The 24,552-nt window shown below is 49.1% G+C and overlaps 2 protein-coding genes across 5 annotated transcripts; both read right to left on the bottom strand.

The window, feature by feature from the left end:
- Positions 1 to 351: 351 nt before the first annotated feature.
- On the bottom strand, positions 352 to 7,525 carry LOC111674344 (the record flags this gene model as incomplete). Its single annotated transcript, XM_023434336.1, has 1 exon — positions 352 to 7,525. A coding segment is annotated over one exon (438 nt), but the record flags the coding sequence as incomplete, so codon positions are not given.
- On the bottom strand, positions 7,410 to 23,510 carry LOC105700956 (atypical protein kinase C). 4 transcript variants are annotated; one of them, XM_012427294.2, is made up of 11 exons: positions 23,293 to 23,510; positions 22,854 to 23,098; positions 21,424 to 21,507; positions 20,629 to 20,846; positions 12,462 to 12,512; positions 10,050 to 10,135; positions 9,449 to 9,734; positions 8,741 to 9,193; positions 8,180 to 8,652; positions 7,890 to 8,005; positions 7,526 to 7,613 (listed from the first exon to the last, which is right to left on the bottom strand). In XM_012427294.2, the coding sequence occupies exons 3-11, from the start codon at positions 21,477 to 21,479 to the stop codon at positions 7,526 to 7,528; spliced, it is 1,827 nt and encodes a 608-aa protein (XP_012282717.1). In that variant the 5' UTR covers positions 21,480 to 21,507; positions 22,854 to 23,098; positions 23,293 to 23,510. The 4 variants fall into 4 exon arrangements, with proteins under 4 accessions (XP_012282715.1, XP_012282717.1, XP_012282716.1 ...); XM_012427293.2 differs by lacking the exon at positions 22,854 to 23,098; XM_012427295.2 differs by lacking the exons at positions 22,854 to 23,098; positions 23,293 to 23,510 and having other exon boundaries at positions 20,629 to 20,841; positions 21,424 to 21,473.
- Between the last annotated feature and the right edge of the window lie 1,042 nt (positions 23,511 to 24,552).

Genomic DNA, 24,552 nt, shown 5'->3' with positions numbered 1-24,552 from the left:
CCTAAATTATACTTGAGGTGGCAAACCTTGTTCAACGAGTATTTTACTTCTCTCTGATTTTACTTAATTTCACTTGCCGGTCCTGATTTTCGACGCATTGATGCGGCAGCGTTCAGTGAAACTTCAGTTTCAAGCTTAATTTTGATTTATTTCTCCTCCTAGATACATCACGCCGCCCTCTGTGTGACATTCGATGCGGCAGCCTCGTCCATTCCATTCGGCGCCATATTTGAAATCCAAGATGGCCGTCCTACGAAACCCCGCGTACCGGTGAAGGAAAAGCGTTTTCTTTTTCCTCAACGTTTACCTAATGAAGGAACACCATTTCTCTTAATAAACACAACGCGGGGGCAGAGGAGAGACTTTATGTTTTTATAGAGACAAGAGAAGTTCACACATGATACATAGCATGTTCCTCCTTAACCGAGACTGCGAGTTGTTAATTAACTATTACTACGGCTGTTAATTGACCGTTAACCGTAACGTTTAAGGCATGTCAATCGAAGTGTGCACATCTCCCATTTTCGGGGAATCATAATAGCGCTATGGCGTGCTTAGTCCACTGGCGACGTAATAAACGATACAGCGTACATGGGCGTGCACTTTTGTCAAACTTATGGGGCCGCAACAGATGAAACGGTAAATGGTCGCAAAGTGTCCTAGCGATTAGGCGTTATCGTTCGTCGCAAAACGAGCCGATGAGCCACCAAACCGGAGCTCATCGTCCTGACAACGAAGAAACAATGCCGAGGGCCTTCGTCGAAGGAACGAGTTTACAATTCTTACAGCAATAGTTACTATCGAACTTCGTAAAACTAAACCTACGCCGGTCCCGCCTCCGCCCTCGGGACAACGAATGGGCCAAAGATCTCTCGAATGTTCTCCAATCGATACGAAGAAGTGGAAAAAGAAATCCGTCCCTATCCGACGTCGACCGTAACGCACTTTTCCGCCCGTTCCTCGAAATCATGCGAGCAATATGTAGCGTAAAGTGGAAGACCGTTGGAGTCGAAATGGCCAACTGCGACTGTAATTTTCCGCAACTTGAATGAAATGTTTCAACCGATAAAGGCCAACGAAACGTTGGGAGGGAAGCCTCGCGATCGACGGCAAGGACGCTCGATCCCCGTGGGTGTCGTTAAGAATCCGCCGATAAAACGCGCGGAAAGTTTCGGAATTGATATCCGGAATTTGTCGCCCCTCCCCGGTGAGCCATCCGTCACAGTGAACATCGGAATTGTTCATTTTGCGAGAGCTAGGAACCGAATCCACCGTTATATTGCTTCCCTCGCTTCGTCGGTCCCGCGAAACCAGGTCGGCCATCTTGAATTTCGGGGTCAGAAACTCCCAACGGGTATTCGGCAACATTTTTCGTGTTTTTCCTCGAAATTTCAGATGCTAGATCAGTGAGATCTGTTAAAATGTGTCTTCCTCGCTTATTAATATTCAATTCGGTCGACCTGGCTTCACCGGAGCCTCAAGATGGCTGCCGGAACCGCGTCAACGGCGTTTCCATAATTCGCGTTAAAATTACGTTAATGCAGATATCCTTAGAGGGTACGCAAAGTGATAAGGGATCGTTAAAAATGGGCAATCTCCCCGGCTTTGGTTAGTGTGGATTGTTAAAATCGACCAGGCCAACGTCTGGCCAGACTAGGGCCTCGGTTAACTTTTAACGGTGGGTATTAAAAGTCGCGTTACGAAATATCAGGCCTCGCGAGTAAAATCCGCCACTCGGGGTGGCAACCCTCTTCCGAAATTCCGACAAGGGACGACAACTCGCCCCTGGCGGAACTTCTACGAAGAGTCTTATTTAGAATCTCGGCTGTTAATCACCGTTAATTATTTACAGATACGGCCAGGATACCCCGATATATACCCTATGTATACGAGAAGTCACAAATTCCATGAAACGATTTGATCATCACTTCGCCATCCTTAGACCGATGTACTTCACTGTCATTTCTTTACTCTGATACATCGGTCGAACAATAGCGTGTGTAGCCAGTTTCAATTCGCTTCAACGATAGTGCAGCTGTTTTTTTTTTTTTTTATCAATCTCGTATGCAAATTATACATATCAGTGCCAGGGTACGACACGCAGTCGATGGGACGAGTCCGAATGATCCTTCGTTCAGCATCCCTACGACGGTTCCTTATCATTTAAAATATACTTAGTCTAGGACAAATATCGCTTGGGGGTGAACCGAACGAGTGAGGAACTTCGATCGACGGAGTCACCCCTTAAAAAGGGTGCAAAGGCCTCCCCCATATCGGTCCAAGTCCGAAGCTTCGCCCCAAAAAGGCGACGTGAGAATACCGCTCGATCAGCTGACCCTGAACAGCCGCTCAACATCGCCTTAACTCGTTCCGATCCTCCTTAAGTACGCAATTATTTACAGATTGTACCTAACTATTATTTCATTTGTTTCGGTAGTCTCTCCCTTAACCGCTCGCTGAGGAACAAATACTTGTCGCCGCCGCCCTTATCTAAAGGGGATCAAACCCGGGATCTGATCAAGGAGATGGAGTCGTTGCAACAATTGGGATCTCATTCCTGGACCAAAACCGAAAAGGACAATGCCTCCCCTGGTGCAACAACCCCATAGGGCAGCACTTCCTCCATCTTGGAACAGAATCAAACACTGGGCTGGCATCGTGCAGCGTGAAAATAAACGGAACATTTGTTTATTAAGGACCGTGTGTATATATATATATATATCTGTATATGAGAGATGCAAAATAAACTTTAGACTCTCGTCCTGCTATCACCGTCAAAAGTCCGACCACACCTCCGTCAAATTCCGTACATGCTCGTCCGTGTTAAATGAGGAGCCATCTTCGTCCGTGACGATTCCTCGCGAGGTCCTGCATGACCTCTCCTACTTAACACGATAATATGTAAATCTAGTATCAAATCTGCGGCGCACTAAAGAACACCTACCAGCTGCGGATAGCGATAAACCTATCGGATTTAGCATACGCAATGGAAAATAAATCTTACAAAGTCTCTTGCAGGGACACCGGGCAGGCCCTTCGGACATTGCTCGGAGTGATCGCGAATAAGAACTAAACGAAGAAACGGGAGATATAGAAAAGACGTGAAACCCCTCGAGCAATGTCCGAGGACAATACCAGGACATTATCCCGTCTATTGACAAATTCCAGGTTTTTTTAATTAACGGCTAGAGGCGCGGCGATCGACTTATCGAGTGCGAACTTTCTTAGCTTATCCGAGCGCGCCCAGAAGATCGGATCCAGGAGACTCGTCGCTCCTCCAAGATAAATTCCAATTGTTTCCTCCAAGTTTTCAAGGCGAAATCGTCACGTTAGACCGTTAGCCAGCAGTCTGAGGAGATGCCCGATTAATTAATATCGCCTTCCCCTTTCGAATCAGCTCTCCGATCGAGTAGAATACTGTTAATGCTCCTTTACATTTAGTCGATTACGCCAAAGTTAATTTAATACTGCTCTTAAGGGTCCTAATACTGGTCTTACTTAGCTCCCTAGATCCCTCCATCGATACGACACACACCATCCGATATACATACAACAATTTAACGCTATATATAAATATATCCACTAAGAATTAAACGGAACGACGCAACAGTCCCTCGGCAGGGCCGAGACATAGAACTCGAATTTCATTTTCAATACGCTTAGTTTCAGTACCCTCTGGTAACTTGGGACAGATGATTAACAAAGCGGTCTAATCGTTTTAACAAATGAGGCACTCCGAGTCGTACGGTCGTGGCTAAAAAAAAATTGAGAAGTCTCGAATTCGAAGGACCCCTTGAAGAGGGTCTTCAAGTATCGGCCGTTCTTCTGGGCGAGCTCGAATTTTTTCTGCCGTTTTTACTGACTCCCTCCTCGGTATACAGGACCCTCTACGATCGACAATCCTGGTTAAAACATAAGTTAGACTTTATAAAAATACTATCAACGGCTACGTGCTTAGTAACTCTTCGATACAATTCCAAATACGTAAACGTTAATCGTAAGTCGTCAGGCCATTAGTATAATATATATATATCATAATAGATCTCGTATCAGGATCGCGCGACGTATCCTAAATTATATGTATGTATATAAGCGTTTATGGTGTATATCATATACACATATATATATATATATCCTTTTAATATTTCATATGCGTAACAATGAGACGCGATTGGCTCGGTTCTAGATCCCGCGATTGACGTCACCGTTCGATATCCGCATCCACCGATCGTCGGTCTTCTCGAAACGAATCCTTGCCATGAGCTAAAGCATTGTGAGCCCATCCGGAAGCTGCCTGAGTGTATAAGTCGTAAGCTTCGAGGATCCCTAATCTTTAATCCTCGAAGCTTAGCGCCGAAAAGCTCGAGACCGACGAATGAATGTCGGCGAAGTCGAGTAGTGATCCTCCATCGTCCTTACGAGGACTCGCGAGACGAAGGAGACAAATCAAAAGACTACATTCGGCATGGCCCGCCCAGCTCGTTTACTAAAAAAAGGTATATCAGCGCATATAAAACTCTTAGGAATTAGCGAATCGCGATCGAGTATCGGCGAAGGCCGATATGGCGCAATAAAAGGAAGAAGTCTTCTGCGGTTTCGGGTCCGCGCGATTCCTCGGCAAAGTAAAGGAAAAGTGCTCATTGGGGATTAAGGCGGTCTGAAAGCGGCACCTGAATCGTCTGAATCGTTTATAACACTTTTCTGCAAACTCAATTAACCCGAATCGTCCGGAATTTCACCAGTGGAAGCACTAAGGAAGGTCCTGACGCGCATAAAATTTCAATTGTGAAGAGATTTTTTTTTTTTTTTTAATATCCATAAACAAATTTAAAGAAAAATTGAAGTTTCATGGGTGTCGGGACCTTCCTTAGACTCTCTATATTTATGTTGTAAGGTTTAAATCGTTTCGGTACACCTAGTTTGGAGAAAAGCTACGAGAACGAGAACTCTTCGACGCTACTTTCGCATCGCCTTAAGAGGAAATAATATAAGACATATCTTGAGAGGTCGGTCGGGTAAAAAGGTAACGCCTAAGTCGACCGACCACGTGGGTGACTTGGTAAGAGTAGCATGTGTCGCGACAGAGTTAGGGCCTCAACATTTTGGACATGCCTGATAGGCGTATCAGAGCCTTTGGTAGTACTGCCAATAATGTTTGGCAAATGCGAGAGAGTTAGTTACGACTAATTAATAAGTACAGAAGGCTTAGATCCGTCGCGCTCTGGTTCGACCGGTGCGAAAGTGTTGCCGACAATGAGACACCCCAGTGGCGTGAAATCCCGATTCCAAGGAGACGAGTCGTTAAATAAATCGTTCCAACGCAACGATACGCACAAAATTAATACTACGGCATTCTCATAAACGTAAGACTTCTCGGGAAATTCCGCACCCCCGAAATTTCGGCCGAGTTCACGCCACCATACTTAACACGAGTAGAGCGAATCTTAACGATAATGCACATGTCATTATACTCTATATATATAATATTAATTATGTCGTTATATTACAGTATAGCTACAGTCGGCTCATCGGACACGCACGACTTTCGAGTTCGACCCTATATACACGCTCCCCTTTTCCTCTCTCTCTCTCTCTCTCTATATAATATGTGTAATATTTATATATTTATACGTACGTCAACGCGGCTCGCACCGCGGACGTTTCCTGAAAAAGCTACAAATTATTAGCGGGTCGTTTAGTTGGGAGGCGTCCTGGTCGTCAGCTAACATCAGATCAGAAACGACGGAGTCGTCGAAGCTGCCAGGTATTCGAAACTAGGAAACTTACGGAGGGTAGAAGATTAAAAAAAAAAGAAAGAACCAAGAAAATCGAACGAAAGTCGCCTTTGAAAAATCATGCCTGCCTCTAAGTGGGTAGCCCAAAGTCATGGAGGAAGTAATTCGACAATCGCTAACTCAACGCTCGGAAAACGCAACGCAGTCCTGTCGGCGAAGTCTGAACTTCGTCCCAAGCTGCTCCACCATTCATACATGATCTAATGACAACACTCATACGTACGACTAAAATCGACCCTCGCGATCAGCGATTGATTCTCGGAGTGACCGCAAGAAGCGCTACTAGCGGAGGATGGTCACTACCAAAGGATCGGAAATCGTATAAATTATGATCTTTTGGTATGAAATGTTCCCGGGTGTAATTGGGAACACTTTGATACGACCTCGGTGACCATCCTTGATTAGTCGGATAATGATGGAATGAGTTAATAAGCGATGCAAAAATTAATCGGTGCAGTCAGGTACCTAGTCACCTTGATCTCGAGTCTCGTCTGCCTGTGAACGTTACAGCCAGTTAGGAATCAGCTGATGCCAATCAGCAGAACCCTCGGGCCTGCCGAAACCAAGGACCTATCTATAACTGAAAAATGATGGGCGACAACAAATCATCGAGATTTCCGGAAACGACTGATCGGATAGCAGAATGGTCCACACGTTACCGAAGACTCCATTCTCAAATTAAACCGTCTTTTCCGAAACTAAAGTCAGGACAACTACGGCCGCGTTGTACAGGATATCGCAAGGATAACCGTGGAAATATCTACGTTTTACTTTCATACGTTTCTCCGATTCCACAGGGTCTCAAAGGAGCCCTGGACTGCAGCGGTGCAGGTTTCAGACGATATCCTACCGAGCTTCAGACCCACCCCCGCGATCGACCCCCTTAATACCGAATTCGTCACGCAGCCTTTACAATACTGTAAGTGGTCGCAAGAAAATTAAAATCCTAATCAACATACGCAGGAATGGAACCTAATACCTCCGGAACGGAACTCAACTCATCCCCCTGAAGTAATATGCGAGTGGGTGCCCCTGAGTAGCAGAGAATCCTGACGGGATTTTCGAAGATCAACCACATTCGGTTAGCGACTGTACCCAGGGTTCTCCAAAGTGGGACAGAAAATCGCTGATCATCCCTGAACCGAATCCAATGTAACTCCACCCTTCATCGACTTTTCCCACTGACTCTGGAATGTGATCTCGGATTGTAACAAAGCGCGTTAAGATGCAATCGACGTGCGACACCCTGTACTCGAGCCCCACCGAGATGAGGAACATGTCCTTTGCCCAGCTCAATGCAGAGGCAGGCAGAACATCTGCTTCAGGATGCCTTTCCTGGGGCTCTCCTCTTCGTCGTCTTCCTCCACGTCGTCGTAGTCGTTCTCGTCGTATCTGACGATCGCGTTGTTGTTCTCGCCGGGGTTGCTTCCGTCATAGGTGACGTCTGTGATGCTTAGGGATCGATTCGGGGTCTCGTAGCGAAACGGGAACGGAGGCGGCACTCGACACTCGTTGTAATTATTGTCGTTCTCGTTTCCCTGGGAGTAACTAAAAAGATAGATGTTGTTACGTCGGCAATCGTTAGAGCTTATGCAGCGGAAGGGCTCGAGGCCCAACAAGGCGAACTCGTTCTGCAGATTGTACACGGTGTACGGCTGCCGCTGATGATGTTGATCCAGGAACTGGCACTGCTCCAGGAACCGGTGCTCGGCTGGCCCATCTGGCTCTTGTCACACGCAGTCCTCCAAGGACATCAACAACGGGTTCACGTATTCGAAGCCCTCGAATTCGCTCTGGTCTATCTTCTCGATGACCCTCCTGGAGAGATAAAAGGAAAACCCCACGTCTTAGATAAAGAAACAACCAAAACATCCGACAGGCAATCGTTCATGAAAATGTCTTCCGGTTGGCGGAAGGACCGACCCAGTCCGTGTGCCGATTCCAGAGAGAATTTCCGCGGATTTCGTCAAGCGCGTCGGGTCCAATAATTCACGTCGGCGGTTGATATAAATATGGGTGAAATAATGGATACACGGAATGCACCGGGGGGTGGGCAGACCGAGGACCGTTTGGTAAGCAAAGGCCATAACTTACGGATCGTCGGGTGTGAGATGAACGGGCTCGTCCGTGAACTCTGGCGGGAAGTTTGCCAAATCGCGATCGGAATCCAAGTGTGGCTTATAAGGCGGCGTGACCTGCTTTTGCTCCAGCTGCAACATCAATTGCAGATGACTCTCTCAGGGTGATTCACGGGTGACTCTTCCAGGGGGACAATGGAAAGGTACCAATCATTCGTTTTAAGAACCGCACCAGAGACCTGTCCCTTGCAAGGGTGGACCATACTTTCAAGGAACCACTAATTCTCTACTCCACGGACTGCTCACCATTTCCCAGTCGATGGCCTTGAAGAAGGGATGATCGACGATGTCCAGGAAGGCGGAAGGTCCGCGTCCGCAGCCCAGCCTCTCCGCAGGGTCCTTGCAGAGGAAGCCCTTGAGGACCGACCCGGCCTTAACGGAGAGGGTGCGGGGAATGCGGATGGTCTTCTGCAGGATCACTTGGAAGAGGTAGTCCTCGGTATTTTGGTCGGGATTCTCGGACGCCCCGGTAATGTCGAAGGGGCTGCGGCCGGCCAGCATCTCATAGAGCAACACACCCAGAGCCCACCAATCGACGGAGAATCCATAGTCCTCTCCTCTCAATATCTCAGGTGCTATATAGTTCGGCGTGCCGCAGAACGTGGCGGTGGTGTCGCCCTCTCTGACCCCTTCCTTGCACATTCCGTAGTCCGTCAGCTTGACGTGGCCCTCGTGGTCCAGCAGTACGTTGTCCAGCTTCAGGTCGCGGTATATGATACCTAGGATTTAATTCACCGCGGAATCATTGAGATGCCATTGGGAATATAGAAGAGATATAGGGAATCTCCTTAGATAAGCGAGAGTAACCTTTTTCGTGCAAGAAATTGAGCGCCAGGCTGATCTCGGCGGCGTAAAACCGGGCGTGCTCTTCGGGAAGACGACGTTGCCTCTGCATATGGAACATAAGGTCGCCGCCGCGGACGAACTCGATGACGAAGAAGAGTCGCGACGGCGTTTGGAAGCACGAGTGCAGACCGACGAGGAACGGGTGGTTCGAGGCGGTCTCGAAAACGTGCTTCTCCGTCTGCACCCAGTCGATGTCCTCGTCGTCCGTGACCAAGGCCTTCTTGATCACCTTCATCGCGTAGATCCTCTTCGTGCGCTTCAGCTCCACCATCAAGACCTTGGCATAAGACCCGCGGCCGATTACTCGGATCAGCTCGAAGTCGCTCAATGAGTACTGCCTCTGCATCTCGTTGCCACCATCGCCTCCCGTAACGGCATCCAGTGCCAATTCCTCGCCCTCTTCGCTCCCCGTACCTGAAAAACACCTTTCATGTTACTCATCTTACACTTTCACAACCATGCAGGACGTAACAAAATTCCTATCCACGATTTACAACTCGCAATACCCCTCGAGAAATCCAACCAAATTTTTTCCTCGATAGTTTACCTGTATTAATTAATTTAATTCATTAATATAGGCATTACAGCCGTTGCGTTAAGGCGATAGGTAAACGGGCTATTATCGAATTTCCTCGATAAGAGAGGTTCCCCTGAATTCCGGATACTAACGATTTCGCGATGGGTCGTCGAGGGCTGCCGAATCCGCGGTTTCGTCGTCGAGGTGTGCGGCTTGACAACTCTGCGGCGAATCCGGCTGCTGCTGGTCGCCATTTCTGTCGGACTGAGAGTCCGTCGACTGCAGCTGCTGTAGCTGTTGCTGTTGCTGCAGGCTCAGGCAGGGCTTTCTTACCACCTTGTGGCACTTTTTGTGCACCAGCAACTTGCACTGGATGCACTTGAATCCCTGCCGTCCTAGTCCCCAAATTCTGTCCTGGCAGTACGCACAAAATGCCCTCTGCGAACAAGAGAGATTTTCATATTCAAAGTAGATTCAGACACATCCGTACTCTATCCGTGCCGTATCCGTACCCATCCGTACAAAGTATCCACCGGACATCGAAAGACCACCCTGAGTAAAAAGATTAATCGACCAAAACAAATACATATCGCCGCCCAAATCACATATAACCGCAAGGAACAATTATTTCCTTGAGAAAAAAAAATTCCCATTCATTTATAGGAATTTTATTTACTCGATCCGACATTTCTTTTGACGTATTTAATTCCAGAGTGTCCCCTGTACTCTCTCCAAATTCCTTGGTTCACTTACTCGATTGAAACGTTTCGCCTGGAATATGTGACCATTAACTCGGTAGAGTTTCCTCCATCTGCGCGCTCCTCGTCGGTAGATGCTCCCTAAAAATAAACGAAAGGCGAATAAATAAGGAAACAGGGACAAGGGGTGGCCGCGAGAAAAACGTATCCCCGGAATGAAAACTGTTATCGGGAGATTCTACCGCTTTATCAAAGGGATCGCCGTCGAGGTCGAGAGACCGGAACCCGAAGAGGTCTCTCAGCGAGCCGCGTTGCTTTTCATCCCGATTTACTTTTCCGGATTATTATCCATGGCAAGGTCCGGCCTTCTGAATATGGATCGAGATAACTAGCTACGAGCTTGGTAACTACTATTTGCACACCGGTTACTCCGTAGCCTCGTGGTTTCATAATAACCGAGGCCTCACTCTGTCGCGTCTAGAGGCGCGTTCGTTAACTCGTGCATTCGCGATCGCGTAATGGCAAGTAATGGCAAATAATAGGGAATAATGAATAACGTCAAATAACGTCGGCTAACTAGAAGAAAAAAAATCGGGAAGCAATCCTCTCCAAGAGACTCTTCGACGAATCGACTGCGATCCATTAAGGTGATATGAAACTGTACATACATGTGAAAATATTAATAAAACTTTTCTCCAAATTGGGTCCACCGAATCATCCAAAACCTCCGTGAAATTTCATTTTTCGAGAAAAAAAAAATGTATTTCTCTCGGACAATAACCAAGAAAACACAATTTTTTTTTCTTCGAAAAATGAAATTTCACGAGCGTCGCGTTCTTCGTTAGGGCCTCCATAATCGCGAGTTGGAGTTTCAGATGATTTCAGCGCACCCAGTTTGGAGGAAAGTTTTATGAACATTTTCACGCCTTGATGTATATAATGACCCTTTCATACCATCACCTTAACCTGGGACCCGATTCTCGATTTCATACCATCAACTTTCGCGTGCGAGATTGACACTTTCGTACACGACTTTGAAACGTTGACCAATGACGCGACATCGCGACATTTTGTTCATGCGAATCCATTAGGATGCGAGAAAAGATCCGTATGAAATCGGGAATAGGAGGGCCCGGATTTACACATCGAGACGCCGTCTAGGCCATCTTGAGGAACGCAACGACCGGCGGAAAAAAAAAAATGCATAAGGAGCTTCGCTTATCGATAACAAGCGAGGCTCCTTTACTGAACCGAGTACCGCTGCATGCGAAGATCTGCAGGAGGAGCGAGACCGTCCCACGTTGGTCCATTCTTCGACGCACACAGCTGCCAACTTCGCTCGCGCCGTGACATCACCGAGCCATTGAAACGTGTCAAGGTAAGTTTGTAAACACGGCGCTAAACGCCGAGGCGTGCTAGCGAGCTGGCTTAAACCCGATACACACGAGAGCGAGGTAAACGTGCCAATGGCGGCGCGTTGTGTGAAAAAACCCGCGGCTGCATTTTCTCGCTTTTCAGCCTGCCGAAAGGACGGCCTAAGAGCACGGCGGAATAAGTTTCTCCGTTAAAATCCTTAAGGTGATATGAAAGTGTGATATATGTACAATGGCGGACATGAGTGCCTCCCCTGCAGATACGGCATCGCCTGCGCAGGATGGGAGGGCATTGATGTCTCCCAGTGTACACGTACCAAAAGGTCTACATACTTATGAAAAATTTCTCCAAAGTGGGTGCACCGGATTATCCGAAACGTTAACACGTGATTTTGGAGGCTCTAAGGAAGAATGCGATGGAATTGAATTTTTCGAAGAAAATTTTGTATTTATCTCGGACATTTTTTTTTTTTCGAAAAATCAAATCTCACGGGCAGCGCGCTCTTCCTTAGAGCCTCCATAATCACGTGTTAAGGTTTCGGATAATTCGGCCCACCCAGTTTAGGGAAAAGTTTCGTAAACGATTGCTATCTCGGATGCCACTTTCGTGTCGCCTTAATCCGCATCGTTGGAGGTCGCTTTCCTCCGCCTCGCGGTGTTCGGTCGGAAAATTGCGTTCCCTTCGGAGGAAGGCAGGGGCGTGCACCGTAAAAAGAAGCATGTAAAATTAGACAATAAATAATAGTAAAAGAAACTACCGCCAGGAGTATCGGGCGCGGAACCCTCGCTGCGGAATCGTGGAAACGAAAAGTCAGAAATGATAAGCCCTCCGAAAACGGAGAGAGAAAAAAAAAGCATATATATATATACACACACAGAACACTGTACAAGTGGTATTTCCTTTATAAACTGCGTGTTATTTCAACGTTCTGGATATACATTTCTACAATTCGTGGCGGGTAGTCTCGGTACCGTCTACTTCTTGTATAATTTTACATGGAACTTTTTAACGGTGAACTTCTTCAACCTCTTCCAGGTCACGCCATTACGTGCCGAGGTGTCAAGAACTAAATCCTCATCGAGGGAATACTCACTGTCTTCGCCCTGACAGGGCATCCCAGGAGCCGCGGGCACGTTCGGGAAGACTGAAACAGAAAGACAACGAGATGACCCCGTTTTTACCACCGTAGAACGATAAAGACATTCTAATGTCCCGGTTAAGCGTTATTTCCCCGACGCGACTCCCAATGACCGGCCGTAAAGTTTCAAAGACCCCGGAACAACGTTTTTAAGGAGCTCTCACCGCTACTCTCGGGAATACCCAAAGTGCGGCAGTCATGCGCATCCTAACATAGGTATACACCTCCGTATGCAAGGAGGAGGACCGGGTTGAAATATCCGCATGCAAGGTATACACACGTATATACCTATATAGGTACGCATATACGTGTCTTGTCTGCGTGCAACACCTTGCACGGTAACTGCGGACCCGGCCGCCATTTCTCCCGGAAATAATTCCGGGGAATGAGGGATGAACTCCGCGTTACCTTGGGCCGAATCTTTCGCGAGGAACAATGTGCCCATTGTCGGGCGGACCTTGATGGGCAGCTGTATAAATGGGGCTAAAGTACATAAGTGCGAGCGGCTCGGTGCTGCGCCTTCTTCAAGTTTTTCCAACTCGGACCGGCGTTTGTACACCCTCCGGGCACTTCATGACACGAGGTTGTAATTCCGCCGCTCGCGATGCAAGCCCCAGAAACACACACACACACCCTCGAGTGGAGTCGTTACGGAATTATAAAAAAAAAAAAATGCGTTTCCTTGTTTTGTGGGAAAATAGTAATGTCAATGCTTCTACAGGAGCAGGACCTCAAAATACAAGAAGTCGCTGGAAACGAAAGAAATTCGCCGAGAACGAATAAAGGAAAAACCCTAAAAAGCGCGCGTTGAAAAATGAAGAAAATCCCGACTCCTGGTTTGGTCAAAATTTCCTCGAAGGATTTTCGAGGAAAAGAGCGCAGCCGACGGTTCGACAGGAGGCAGGACCTCTGAATTCTAGGAGTCGGCAGGAATCCCGCCGTAAAGCATCGGGATCCTGGAGGATTCCGAAGGCTCGGGGCCTCTCTCGCCCATTCGCGGGAGGGAGAAAAAGAGATTTACGAAGTTTTCAGAGGGCGCACTTTTGTCACGGCGAATTTCGTCCGGCCGGCTCGCTCGGGAAAATGGGGGAAAAGGCTACGAGACGGAGAAAAAGGAGCGCCAACTTCCCTCGGGGAACTCCTGCGCGAAATCGCCTCGCGCTTTCATCGGTAACCGCCATTTTTCCGGTGGTCCAATCAATCTTTCGCCCTCTCTTCCCCTCTCAGAGGAGGAGGAGGTCGTGCCAATCGAAGACTTCCTTTAGAGAACACGTCCAAGTCCTATCGGTCGCGAATTAACCCCGCGAGGTTCGATCGCCACCCCTGGACGCCTCCGGGGAATGATTTCCAACGACAGGCCCCATTAATATTAAAACGGGGAATATATTAAATTTAATCAGCTCTCGCCTTCCCGCTATGCCGATGCCTATCGATGCCCTGTATTGACCACGGTCGCCACGTGGATGCGTTACTTAAACTTAATCAACCGACTGTTAACTTTACGGCGAGGCTTGAATTAACCCGCTCGCTAACCGAGCAGTTGTGATAAGACGCATCTCTATATGTACATAACTTCAATGATATCCCGATAAAGTCATAGTACCTAAGAACGACTTCACCGACGAGACTGGAATTTCGGGCGCACCATATTTCAACCTAACATGGGAAGTTAAATTAACTCGTGAGAGAATCGAGGAGTTACGATAAGGGTTTCCACTTTTCTTCAACTACGTTTCAACATTTAAAGGGCACTTAAATCAACCCGGGAAATATTTAAGGAGTTACGATGATAGTACGCACTTTTCAACAGAATCTTGAACCGGAGCCCGATAAAGTTAAAGTACCTAAGAAGAGTCTCACTAGTGACTGTCATCGTCATCTGTGAGACTGAAATCTTGGGACCACTGGACCGAATGCTTCGGAAACTCGTTAAGCAAGAAACCAATGAAAATAAAGTTCCCTCGATCGGCGTAACGCGAAGGAACCGCGAAGTAGATGCCAATGGCGGAACAAACCGAGGAATAGAAACTGATCGATAGAGGAAATGTCGGCGACCTCCCGAGGAATATACCGTCGATAATCGCATATCTCCGTATCTCTAGTTACAGCTCGTTCCATAGATAGCGAGCCAGAAGCGGAGGGGAAGGCTCGTTATCCGATTTTCGATCCTCCCGAAACGAAGTAGCCCGACTATCGTATGTCCATACCGATAACGCGATCGATGAACTTGGCTTAATACCGAAAGTTTGCCGAAGATCTTTTCCACTCCGACTCCCATTCGGCGGGTACAACCCCTCGAAGCCCAAGTTAAAACAAAGATATCGCTCGGCAAACGAAAACGAAGTATAATGTGCTCTAATCTCGAGGGTACAGAGGAGTTGCAGAATTTTCCCATGCCCACAGGGACCAGAATTTATGGGGACGTGAAAATGCCATCCGAGGGGCCAATCGCAAAACTTTTCCCCGGACCGGGTGTACCGAATGCTATCAGGACAACTCGGCAGAGTTTCGCGCCAAATACATTTAATAAGAGCACTCATCGTGGACATGTATTTGGCACAATGAAAGTACGTTCCATTCTGTAGAGCCTGTAATATTTTCAGATTTAAATCTTACAACGTGAATACCAAGACCCTAGGGAAGGTCTTGAGGCCCATAAAATCCCTTCAAAAAAAATTAAAAAAAACAAACTAGTTCAAATTTGAAATTTCCTCAGGGTCAGGACCTTCCTTACAGTCTCCGTGTTCACGTGGTAGGGTTTTAAGCGATTCGGTATACCCAATTTGGGGGGAAGTTTGAAAAGCGATAACTGCGACTCCACTTTCGCATCGCCTTAAGAGGGGCGCGATCAGCTAGGACCTCGTCCGTGTCTAAAGGGGTTGACAATTTCAACGAGCTGACAATCACGCCTCTAGGATTTTAACTTCGGCTCCTTTGTTGTCTCCCATCGGCGGCCGGGATTTCTTTCACGAGGAAGATCGATCATCCGGCGAATATTCATGAAAGTTCACCCAAGGCCCCTTACGACAAAGTGTTCCGTACTTGCGGCACGCGAATCGCGCTGATGCGGCATAATAAGCTCGGGATAATAGGCCAGGAAAAACATTTATGCCGACGACACGAATATACTTCGGCCGGATATCCGAGGATGACAAGAGGCCGCGGCTTTGTTGGAATAAGGCCATCAAAGCCGCGGCTTCTAAACAGTTCAAAGGGCAGACAAATCACAAACATCGCGCTGGAAAATATTCGAGATATAGTGCAGGCCAAGCTTTTTCGAATATACAATGCTCTGAAATATCGTACACAATATTCCATATCGAGACTTCGTTATGTCGTAAGGGACTTTAATTAATTATAAATCTCGGACAAGTTTCGCGAGGACCATCAGAGTAGTTGTAGCTCTGATAATCAGACCTTCCTGAAGGTGCCAACGAATTAGGTCCCCCCGTTAATGACTGGGTAATGCGGCGAGATGTGTTCGCGAGGTATAATCAAAGTTGTAACGAGTTCCATATGTGGCATCCCATTGACCCGTGGAGGAGATTAACTAATAATGGCTTGGCACCTAAGTCTAGAAACAATTAACATCGCTAACGCAGCCCCTGCGTCTAAATTCAGCTCGAGTCGCACCAACCAACTAACGAGGATACATTTACCGAAATTCTCTCGCCATCGCGAACCCATTAACATTAAGAAAATCCCGCGACACAGGCAAAGGCCGATAAAAGGTGGAAAAATGTCCACGTGAACCGTTATCAGACATAACCCGAGGATAACTCCAAAAGGAGGGCGCAAGTCCTCTCTTTGCGTTTGACCAGGGAAATTGTTTCACCGCAGGATTATGAGAACTAATTGATGCCGAAGGCGAGAATTAATTGTGTCTTAAAGTTCTCCCCGGCGACGAAGCACTCGAAGATATTCGACGGAGAGGAGCTCGTTCGGTTGGTGACATTAATTACACCTAAAGAGAGACTTCAACGCAGGAGATGAGCGGCACTTAAGGGCGTATCGCAATAAATTAAATCTCTCCAGAAGGTCCTCTGCCGGAAGTGACAATAAAGGGAGGAGTAAAACCCGCCGGATCGGTGGAAAGTGCAACATCGAACACCGTTGTCGGGATTATTAATTCATCTTCGGACGATTCAGGAGATATAGAGGCTCGAGGTGCGGCCGCCATCTTGGACGCGAAGACCAAGATGGCGGCCGACCCAAGCCCGATGGACCCTTTCGGGCCCCTCGATTTTACCATTCGGAAGCTGTTATTCCCGTGCGGTGATGTGCGACCAGCTCCATTAACTATGGCCGACATTTGATTACAATTGAATGTAGGACAGCCAACGATGCGAACATCCTCCTGGAGGATGTTTCGCATTTCATCACCAGCGTGCATTGTCCCGGCAGAGGGAACGTCCAATGTACATCCGCGAGCATCCTGCATCGACGCCGGCCCTTTCCTTCGATTTTAATTAATAAACAGAATTTCCCGGGGATTATGCAACGCCGAAGTAGGCCGCCAGTCGGTTTTCCTCGACGTAATCGATGGTTATCCGTGAAAACGACGCCCTTTGTAATCAAACTCCTCGTTCCTCGCTTTATATACGGCAGCAGATCGATCACCGCCCTCTTTTAAGAACGTCTTAACAAGGACATCCACCTATCCCGCGTGATATCGTTGAACAAGAATCGAAGTATTCAAGGGGTACTGACATAACGGACAGTCATCAAAGGGTCCCACCCTCGTGGATCATTATACGCAGGACCTTCTCACAGCTCCGGATCGAAGCCCCATTCTTTTCCAAGGCCGCCCCATGAAGGACTCCTCCCAGAATGACCCTTGCACAGAAGCCTCTTCCCGTTAAACACCGTAGAATCATTAACCCCATCATCATTAAAGCCCATCCCAACAAAAGTCTGCACCCATCGATATCGCCCAATCGACACTTAATCAAGACACTGTTCGCTACTCCCTTCTAAATCCCCCTAATTAATTCCTAACCCCTGACCCACCTGCCCGAGGTGCCCCGACCTGCGACCTACCTGTCGCAAGATACGCACTTAACAATTAGTCTCTCCTCCACAATCATTCATCAAAACCTCACACAGTCCTTATCCTATTCGGCACCGATTTCCGTCCCGACATTCACCCCGAGGTCTACGACATCGCTCCTGCTTCCTTCCCTCCACCCAAGGAGGCGATCCACCTACCCCAGGTGATATCGTTGAACCAGAATTGAGAAGTGGACGGCGGCCCGGTAGAGTGTTCCTCGACCCTGAGGGAAGACACCGAGTGAGGGTACTCCATCCCTGGGTAGTACATCCCATGGAGCAAGCACCCGCTGGTGCCAGGCTGTCCCAGATAGGCGCTATCAGGATAGATGATCTCGGAGGGTAGGTTGTCATCCAGCTCGACCTCGGAGCACTCTTCCTCTAGGTCGTCCCGCCTGGGGATGATCCTGGACGCAGCGATGGGCGGGAGGACCTCGGTCCCAGGGCTCTCAGGTCTAATTTGGTAGCTGTTCTGGGGAACGTGCGGCTGCTCGTAGTCGGCGGACTCGCTGCCCGGGGAAGGCGGATAGTTGGGCCCCAGAGCCTGGGAGGGTCTAGGCTGAACGTGATCCCTGGGAATGAGGCCCACCTGGGGCCCCTCAGGCCCAGCACCCGAGGCCCTGGACCGCGCGACGACTGCAGCGGAGGCAGCGGCCACCGCTGCTGTCGCAGCCGAGTACGAGTAGAACGAGCCGCCCTTGATCATCATTCCGCAGAAGGGTGTTTCCTCGGCGGAACTGCCCGCTGCTGCGCCGCTCCCCGGCTCAGCCTGCTGCTGCACCTGCTGCGTCCCGGAGCTGGTCTGCAGGCCTTCGCATACCTGCTGCTGCTGTTGAGACTGCTGCGACTGCGGGTACTGCTGGGAGTACTGTTGCTGCTGCTGCTGCTGCTGATACAGCTGGCTGTGCTTGTCCTTCTCTCTCCTGGGGGACCTGCCCCTGTCGCTGACGGACGTCGCACTCCAGTATCCCCACGCCATGTTCCCAGGTGGTCCCAGTCGACCCCGGCCAAGAACCTCGGACCCAGCCGACCGCTCGAACGACCTCTCAGCTCCCACTTATTCGCACCAGGGGCCGAGGATCGACCAGGAGCCCGAGCCTGGTGGGACCTGCTGCCTCCTGAGGCCAGCCGCTCGCCGCTTCCTGGGTCTCTTATCAATCTGCGACCTGGACTCTCACGAAACTGGCTTACGGGGCCGAGATGGATATCGACTGCAGCGGAAACGTTACTGGCGCCGCCCGGCGCGCGCTGCGCGGCTCGCTCCGCACGCGCATGTCCGTTGCGCCGCAATACCTGAAGACCCGTCACACGGCCGCCCTGTGGAACGTGCCGGTAGGTGGGGCTACCCAGTGTGGGTGCGGCTCCCACATAGAAAACGACCGGCTAAGCCGAACTCGAATGTAGTCTCCCCGTTTGCTCGATTTTTTGCGGAAAATATCGATTGTTAGCTAATGCTCCTTCGCCAGGAAGACGCGGTTGCGATCCCTTCCCCGCTAGCCGAGGAATTGCAAGTGGACGCGATAGACGAGGTACTTTGATTCGGAGGTGGTGAGCTCGAAGAGCAGATCCACCCACGTGGAAAATCACCGGCCTGGGGGTATCCTCTTGTTACATTAGGTTCCGCCTTGATTTAAACCTCAAAATCCAATCATTCCGTCACTACTGCGGGAACTATCGATTTTTAGGCGATGTTCATTCGACGGAAAACCCGGCTCGCGGGTCTTGGGATTCTTTGGCAGCTTGGGGAGAAATTGCAAATGGACGCACCTCGTATCGGATGTCGGGAGATATTTGTACATGGACTTAATGGTGGGTTTTAAAATTGAATCCTCGGTAAGTTCCTAGGTGTTTGGGTTTGGTCTCGTTGGTAGCTGTCTTCTGTAAGTAGTCCGTGATGACTTGGGCATTTGCATTCAGCGGATATAGACGTGTCCTCCCCTAAGGGTCCGCCAAAGACGTCACGGGGCATTCCTTCTTTACGACAGTCCAGGGGAGTTTTTTCTTGCGCCGGTCCCCTTGTATCATCCGTAAAAACTCGCTCGAACGACGCTTCTTCCCGATTCTTGGTCAAGGACATAAAGGGAACGTCATACCTCATCGGGCTTAACGTTTCCGCCCCGTTCTAGGCGATAAACTCCGCCGAGCCACCGTACCAGGGTCTCTTTTATTCATCCCGCGGGAATAGCAGATTGCAGAAAATCAAGCCAGGAGAATTGAAGCGATAACTTGGAGCCGTGGAAATAAAATCGTCCCGAACGTGCCACGGTGTCGGCATCGTCAGGTCCGTAAAACGCGTTAACACCGACATCGGTGAATGACAATTGTTTAAGCCTTAATTCCCTATTTCTCTCCGGGTATCTACGCAACAGCCCGTTCGTTGTTTAACGAACGACCGTCGACCAGCTGGAAGGAAATAATTATTCCGGCGGGAAGAAAAATGGCACGCCAGCTCGAGGCTCGTCGGGGCGGTCGCAATGGTCCGACTTGGCGACGGCAAAACGGCGCAGGTCTCCGGAGTAAAACTGCGGCCCGATTTCCGGCCAGAATGGACCAATGGTACCGAAGCACCAGGAGAAATGTCACCGCGGTGCCGCGCCACCGTTCCACATAGTCCTGTGCCAGGATTTTCGAGGACAGGGTCACGCGTCCTATTTAAAGACCCGTCCTAATCTTCGGGCGAAATTGGCTGGACAAACGAGACCTCCGGCTCTCCCTCGAACCGAGGAAAATGAAGGAGCCATTGTTCTTCCGGCTCTTTTGTCGACCTTTTCACTGTGTGGCCGCTCCTGCGAGTCGGTCTCCCAGGTACAAGGACCAGGAAGAGCATAAAAAGAGGTGGAGCTCGGAGCAGGAGGATGCGATCAATACGGCGGTATAGAATAATCGTTAATCCTACGGCTCTTCAAATATTCCCTCGATAACGGCATTATCCCACGGGCAGATAACAAGATAGAGGCGTGCCGCCGTCCTCGAGGACGGACCGCCTCATCCAGGACCTCCAACTCCTGGAGGAGAAGGTACCCACTCGGCCCCGTTTATATCATAGGATTTTCATTTATTTCTCCATACATACCGTGGATCGTTATCTCCGTGTCCTTCTCCAGCTCGTGCAACCTCAGGGCCTCGTCCAGCTCCTGCTGGGAAGCTATCCGACAGGGGTCGCCCTCGTCGTCCACCCACTTCATGGTGAACTGATCGGGTCCTGCCGCACCGAATCCGCAGATCGTCCGCATCTCTTCCCTGAGGGTGTTCACCGATATCCCGGCAGTGATGTACGTGATCTGCACTTCCCTGGGAACAGGAAATCCCATCCATAGGGTTACAAGAGTTGCACCCCGCGGTAGCTGGGAAGAATACCCCCAGAAGGGGTGAGAACTTCTTCGCCTAACACCTTTTCAAAATAGTTTGATTTAAAACAAAAGAAAGGAAATGATATTCTCTTAATTACGAAGAAGATACGTTTTAGTTCCTTTCACCCCGATCAACCTGAGCCATTAATATTAATTGGTGTGATCAGCCGAAGGATAATGTCCAGTGAATTTTGTCATCTCGCTCAAGCATCCCTTTCCATATTTCGGTACGTATAACAATATTATACGTTTGAGTCGACAACAGCTTTTTAATATTTTCCTACGTGGAAGAGGAACCCAACGTTCCCCTCCACCTCTATGAAAGGGCTCCTGGAGTGAACCTTGTAATTTACATGGAGTCGTAATTCTGATTAGCGATACAAGCTTCCCAGATCTTTCGCCATAGATACTGGAAGGTTCGTCTTCCGGACGTAACGGGTGGATAAGATGCATCTCGACTCATAACGCGTTAAGCTTATATAAATACGGTGGTAGATCGCATCGAGCATATCGATTACCCATTATAGACGATTTTCACACGTATGTCGTCGTTCTCCGTCGTCTGCGTGGGCATTATCGCTCCCTGGTCTGGCGGCCCCTTCCTAAAAATGGAAAAACAAATGGAACGTTAGAAGAGACCTCGTAAAGGCGAGCAGGTCTTCCGGCATTGTCGGAGACCCGATCACCAAAGGTTAAAAAAGCCTCCCCGGTTTTTCCGAAGTGCATCAATCTTGGTCGGTAATCCGCCCCCTCGTAAACGAATTTCGAATCCTTTCGCATCCTCTATCGCCGGGCCCCTTTCTCCCTCGAACTTTAATCTCTCTCTCTCTCTATTTGCTCATCTTTTTCCAGCCACTCACGGGGAGCAACTTAACGGAGAACTCGCCAAGCTAATTATCCGACTTTTCCTCGTTCCCGCCGCCATTAATGAAAACGGGGGCAAGCCTCTTCAGCGAAATTAATATCCTTCCTTCTGCTCATTTTCAATCCCCTCTCGTCGGTTTCGGATCAAAGAATGATCTCGACGAGGACTAATGCGAACGTTAACGATGCATGCTCGGTTCTGGTCGAGGACCGTTGCCCGAAGGTGGAAAGGAACCCCGTTGTTCTTTACGTTTCCGCCATCAACGCGCCACGTGGAATCGTTCTAGAGGCACTTCCTGGTGCACTCGATGGGTTGACTCCAAAATCCCAAGACTACGTACCGTGATAGAGGAGATAAGAGATTTCCTGCAAGACGAGTGCGGTGTTTCGCAGTCCCCCCCCTAATATAATTATTAAACCGATCACACCCGGCGGAGTAATCGATATACAAAGCAGCTACCGATGAGCTGACCCACAACTTCACACTTTACTATATTACAGCTATGTTAGTTCCTGCATTAACGGATATGCAATGAAATTCTCAGGATTTGAGGCAGTTAATGGACGGATATTAAAAAACGAAAAAAGATGCCCTCCTAATTCAGGGTTATAGATTTCAGAAATGCCGATATTTTTTATACCAAATCCCCCTGGAACCCTGTAGAGGCCCACTGATTTTAAAATTCTGTCGTTACAGGTGTTCCCGATGTTGACATTTTTGTTAAAACCGCGCAAGAGTTGAAAATCGAGGGTTTTCGATATCTGATCTTGGACGTAGAGTCTGATTCTTGATTTCATGTTAATAAAATCTAAGGATCCATTAATTTAACTTCCTATAAATCCCATGTAATATTCCGTCGCGTTGGCAACCGCGCCTTTCAACTTTAATCTTCTTATTTTCTCTATTCCTATTATTCACTTTAAAAGGCACCACCATGAAAACAATTTCCAGTTACAAAGTAGCAACCTAGGCTACTTCGCCGTGGAGTCGCTAAAATTGGTTACCAACCCGGCGTTCAGAGTTAATTCATTTCTCCGCAAGGAACGCATTTCCTGGTTTCAACTCCCGGAAACCGATCCTCACCGGAAATTCGTTTTTCGCGCTGTTCCGGATTCCGCGACCGCCCACTAACGGCACCACCTCCGCCCGTGCGGCGGCTCGGCGATCCGGCAACACTGGGGAGTCGTCACTCTCTCGCGGACCGTCGTCGAGGTCGGATCTCCGGGCCGGCGACCGAGTCTCCCTGTACCACAGGTTCAGGTCTGCCGGTGAATCGCAACTGAGCGGCTCTCCGATCTCCTCCTCCTTATGGCACTGACAGATACGATCTGGAGAGTGCAGAACGGTTTCAGCGGAAATAAAAGCGCCCGAGACCGGAGCGAGTCGGACGAGATCCGCGTCGAACCGGTGGCAAAACGAGCCGTCCATTGGCCGGCCCTAATTGGCACTCGGCCCCATTAACCTTATTTCGCGGGCATTACGCGGTTTTGCACAGCCCTACCCTGCCACACGACTGACTCACCGTGGTCTGTCCAGTACGCTCGCGACGCGCTTACGACTCTGCCTGGCAATCCTAGCCAGCGCCTCCTGGGGTCTCCCTAGCTCCCGGGGTAAGCCCAATCCCTTGGGAACTCGCCTCCGGGCTGTCTGGAAGATACGACCAACTCAAACTCTGGTATAACGGCATCAAATCAAAAAGCGAACACTAGTGGACGGACGCCGTGTCACTTGCCGTCGCCATCTTTGTCGGGGCGGCATCATGGCCGCCGCGCGCTCCACCTGGCGACCGTAACGGGCCATAACGCGTGAGAGGAGATCCCGCGCTACCTACGACCGTCGCTACGAGGTTCCTCGCCGCGTCCAGAGATGGCGCCACGCGCGACTTTCCGCGGAACCCTTCTGAAATCTAGTTTGAATTTACCGGGAAGTTTAAACATGATTCCAGGCAGTTTGAACATTTTACCGGAAAGTTAATAGTTCTTCTGTTTATGAGAGGGGTCTCGGCTATCGGAGTGTATTGGAAAACTCAGGAAATGGAAAACCTGGAGTGGCAGATAACGAGTATAAAAGTCGCTTTATCAAGCGGCAGAAGCTATAGCGCGAAGCGTCGGTGGAAACGCCCAGGGATAGGGTTACTGCGCAGCAATGTTTGTCTATGGAGAATCGCTTTGTTTTAAAGTCTACCGACTGGTCTACGACCGAGGGGGGATCCGAGCGCACTCTGCACAGGGGGAATTTCTTTTCTTTAAGACCGAGTGCAAAGTTCGCGAGAAATGGATTCGCCTTATCGAAGATTAACGCTCGGCCATCGCTATAAATAAGCGAATGCAGTGCGAGATAATGTTTACGTACTCGTGCGGGGCTCGCTTTCCGCCAAAAAAGCTGATAAACGTTACGGTGATACCGCTTTATATGCAGTCGCGCGAGCCACGTTGACTGGATCCCTTCCAAGACCTAACTCAAAGAAGGGAATCCCACTTTTGGGAGCGTTTCCCTAGAGTGGAAATCCCCTTTGTGCGAAAGGGGAACAGTGACCGAGCCCTGTAATTCGAAATGTAAATGAGGGAGCCCTAATTTCGGGGTGACCCGGGATCCCATTTTCGAGACGTGGGTCTCTTCGGGTAATTGCTCGCAGGCCTTCCACCGAAAACCGAAGAAATCGGACCGCAAAAGAGTACGAGGTCTTTGTCCTCGTTAGCGATCCTTACGTCACTGGCGCACGCATTCCCTGATTAATGTCGGAGAATGTTACTCCGTAGGCGGAAGCGACCTCTATAGTTGC

This window comes from Orussus abietinus, unplaced genomic scaffold (genome assembly GCF_000612105.2).
Source record: "Orussus abietinus isolate OABI.00-Male unplaced genomic scaffold, Oabi_2.0 scaffold9, whole genome shotgun sequence".
Lineage (NCBI taxonomy): Eukaryota > Metazoa > Arthropoda > Insecta > Hymenoptera > Orussidae > Orussus > Orussus abietinus.
This window is presented reverse-complemented; position numbering and strand designations above follow the sequence as displayed.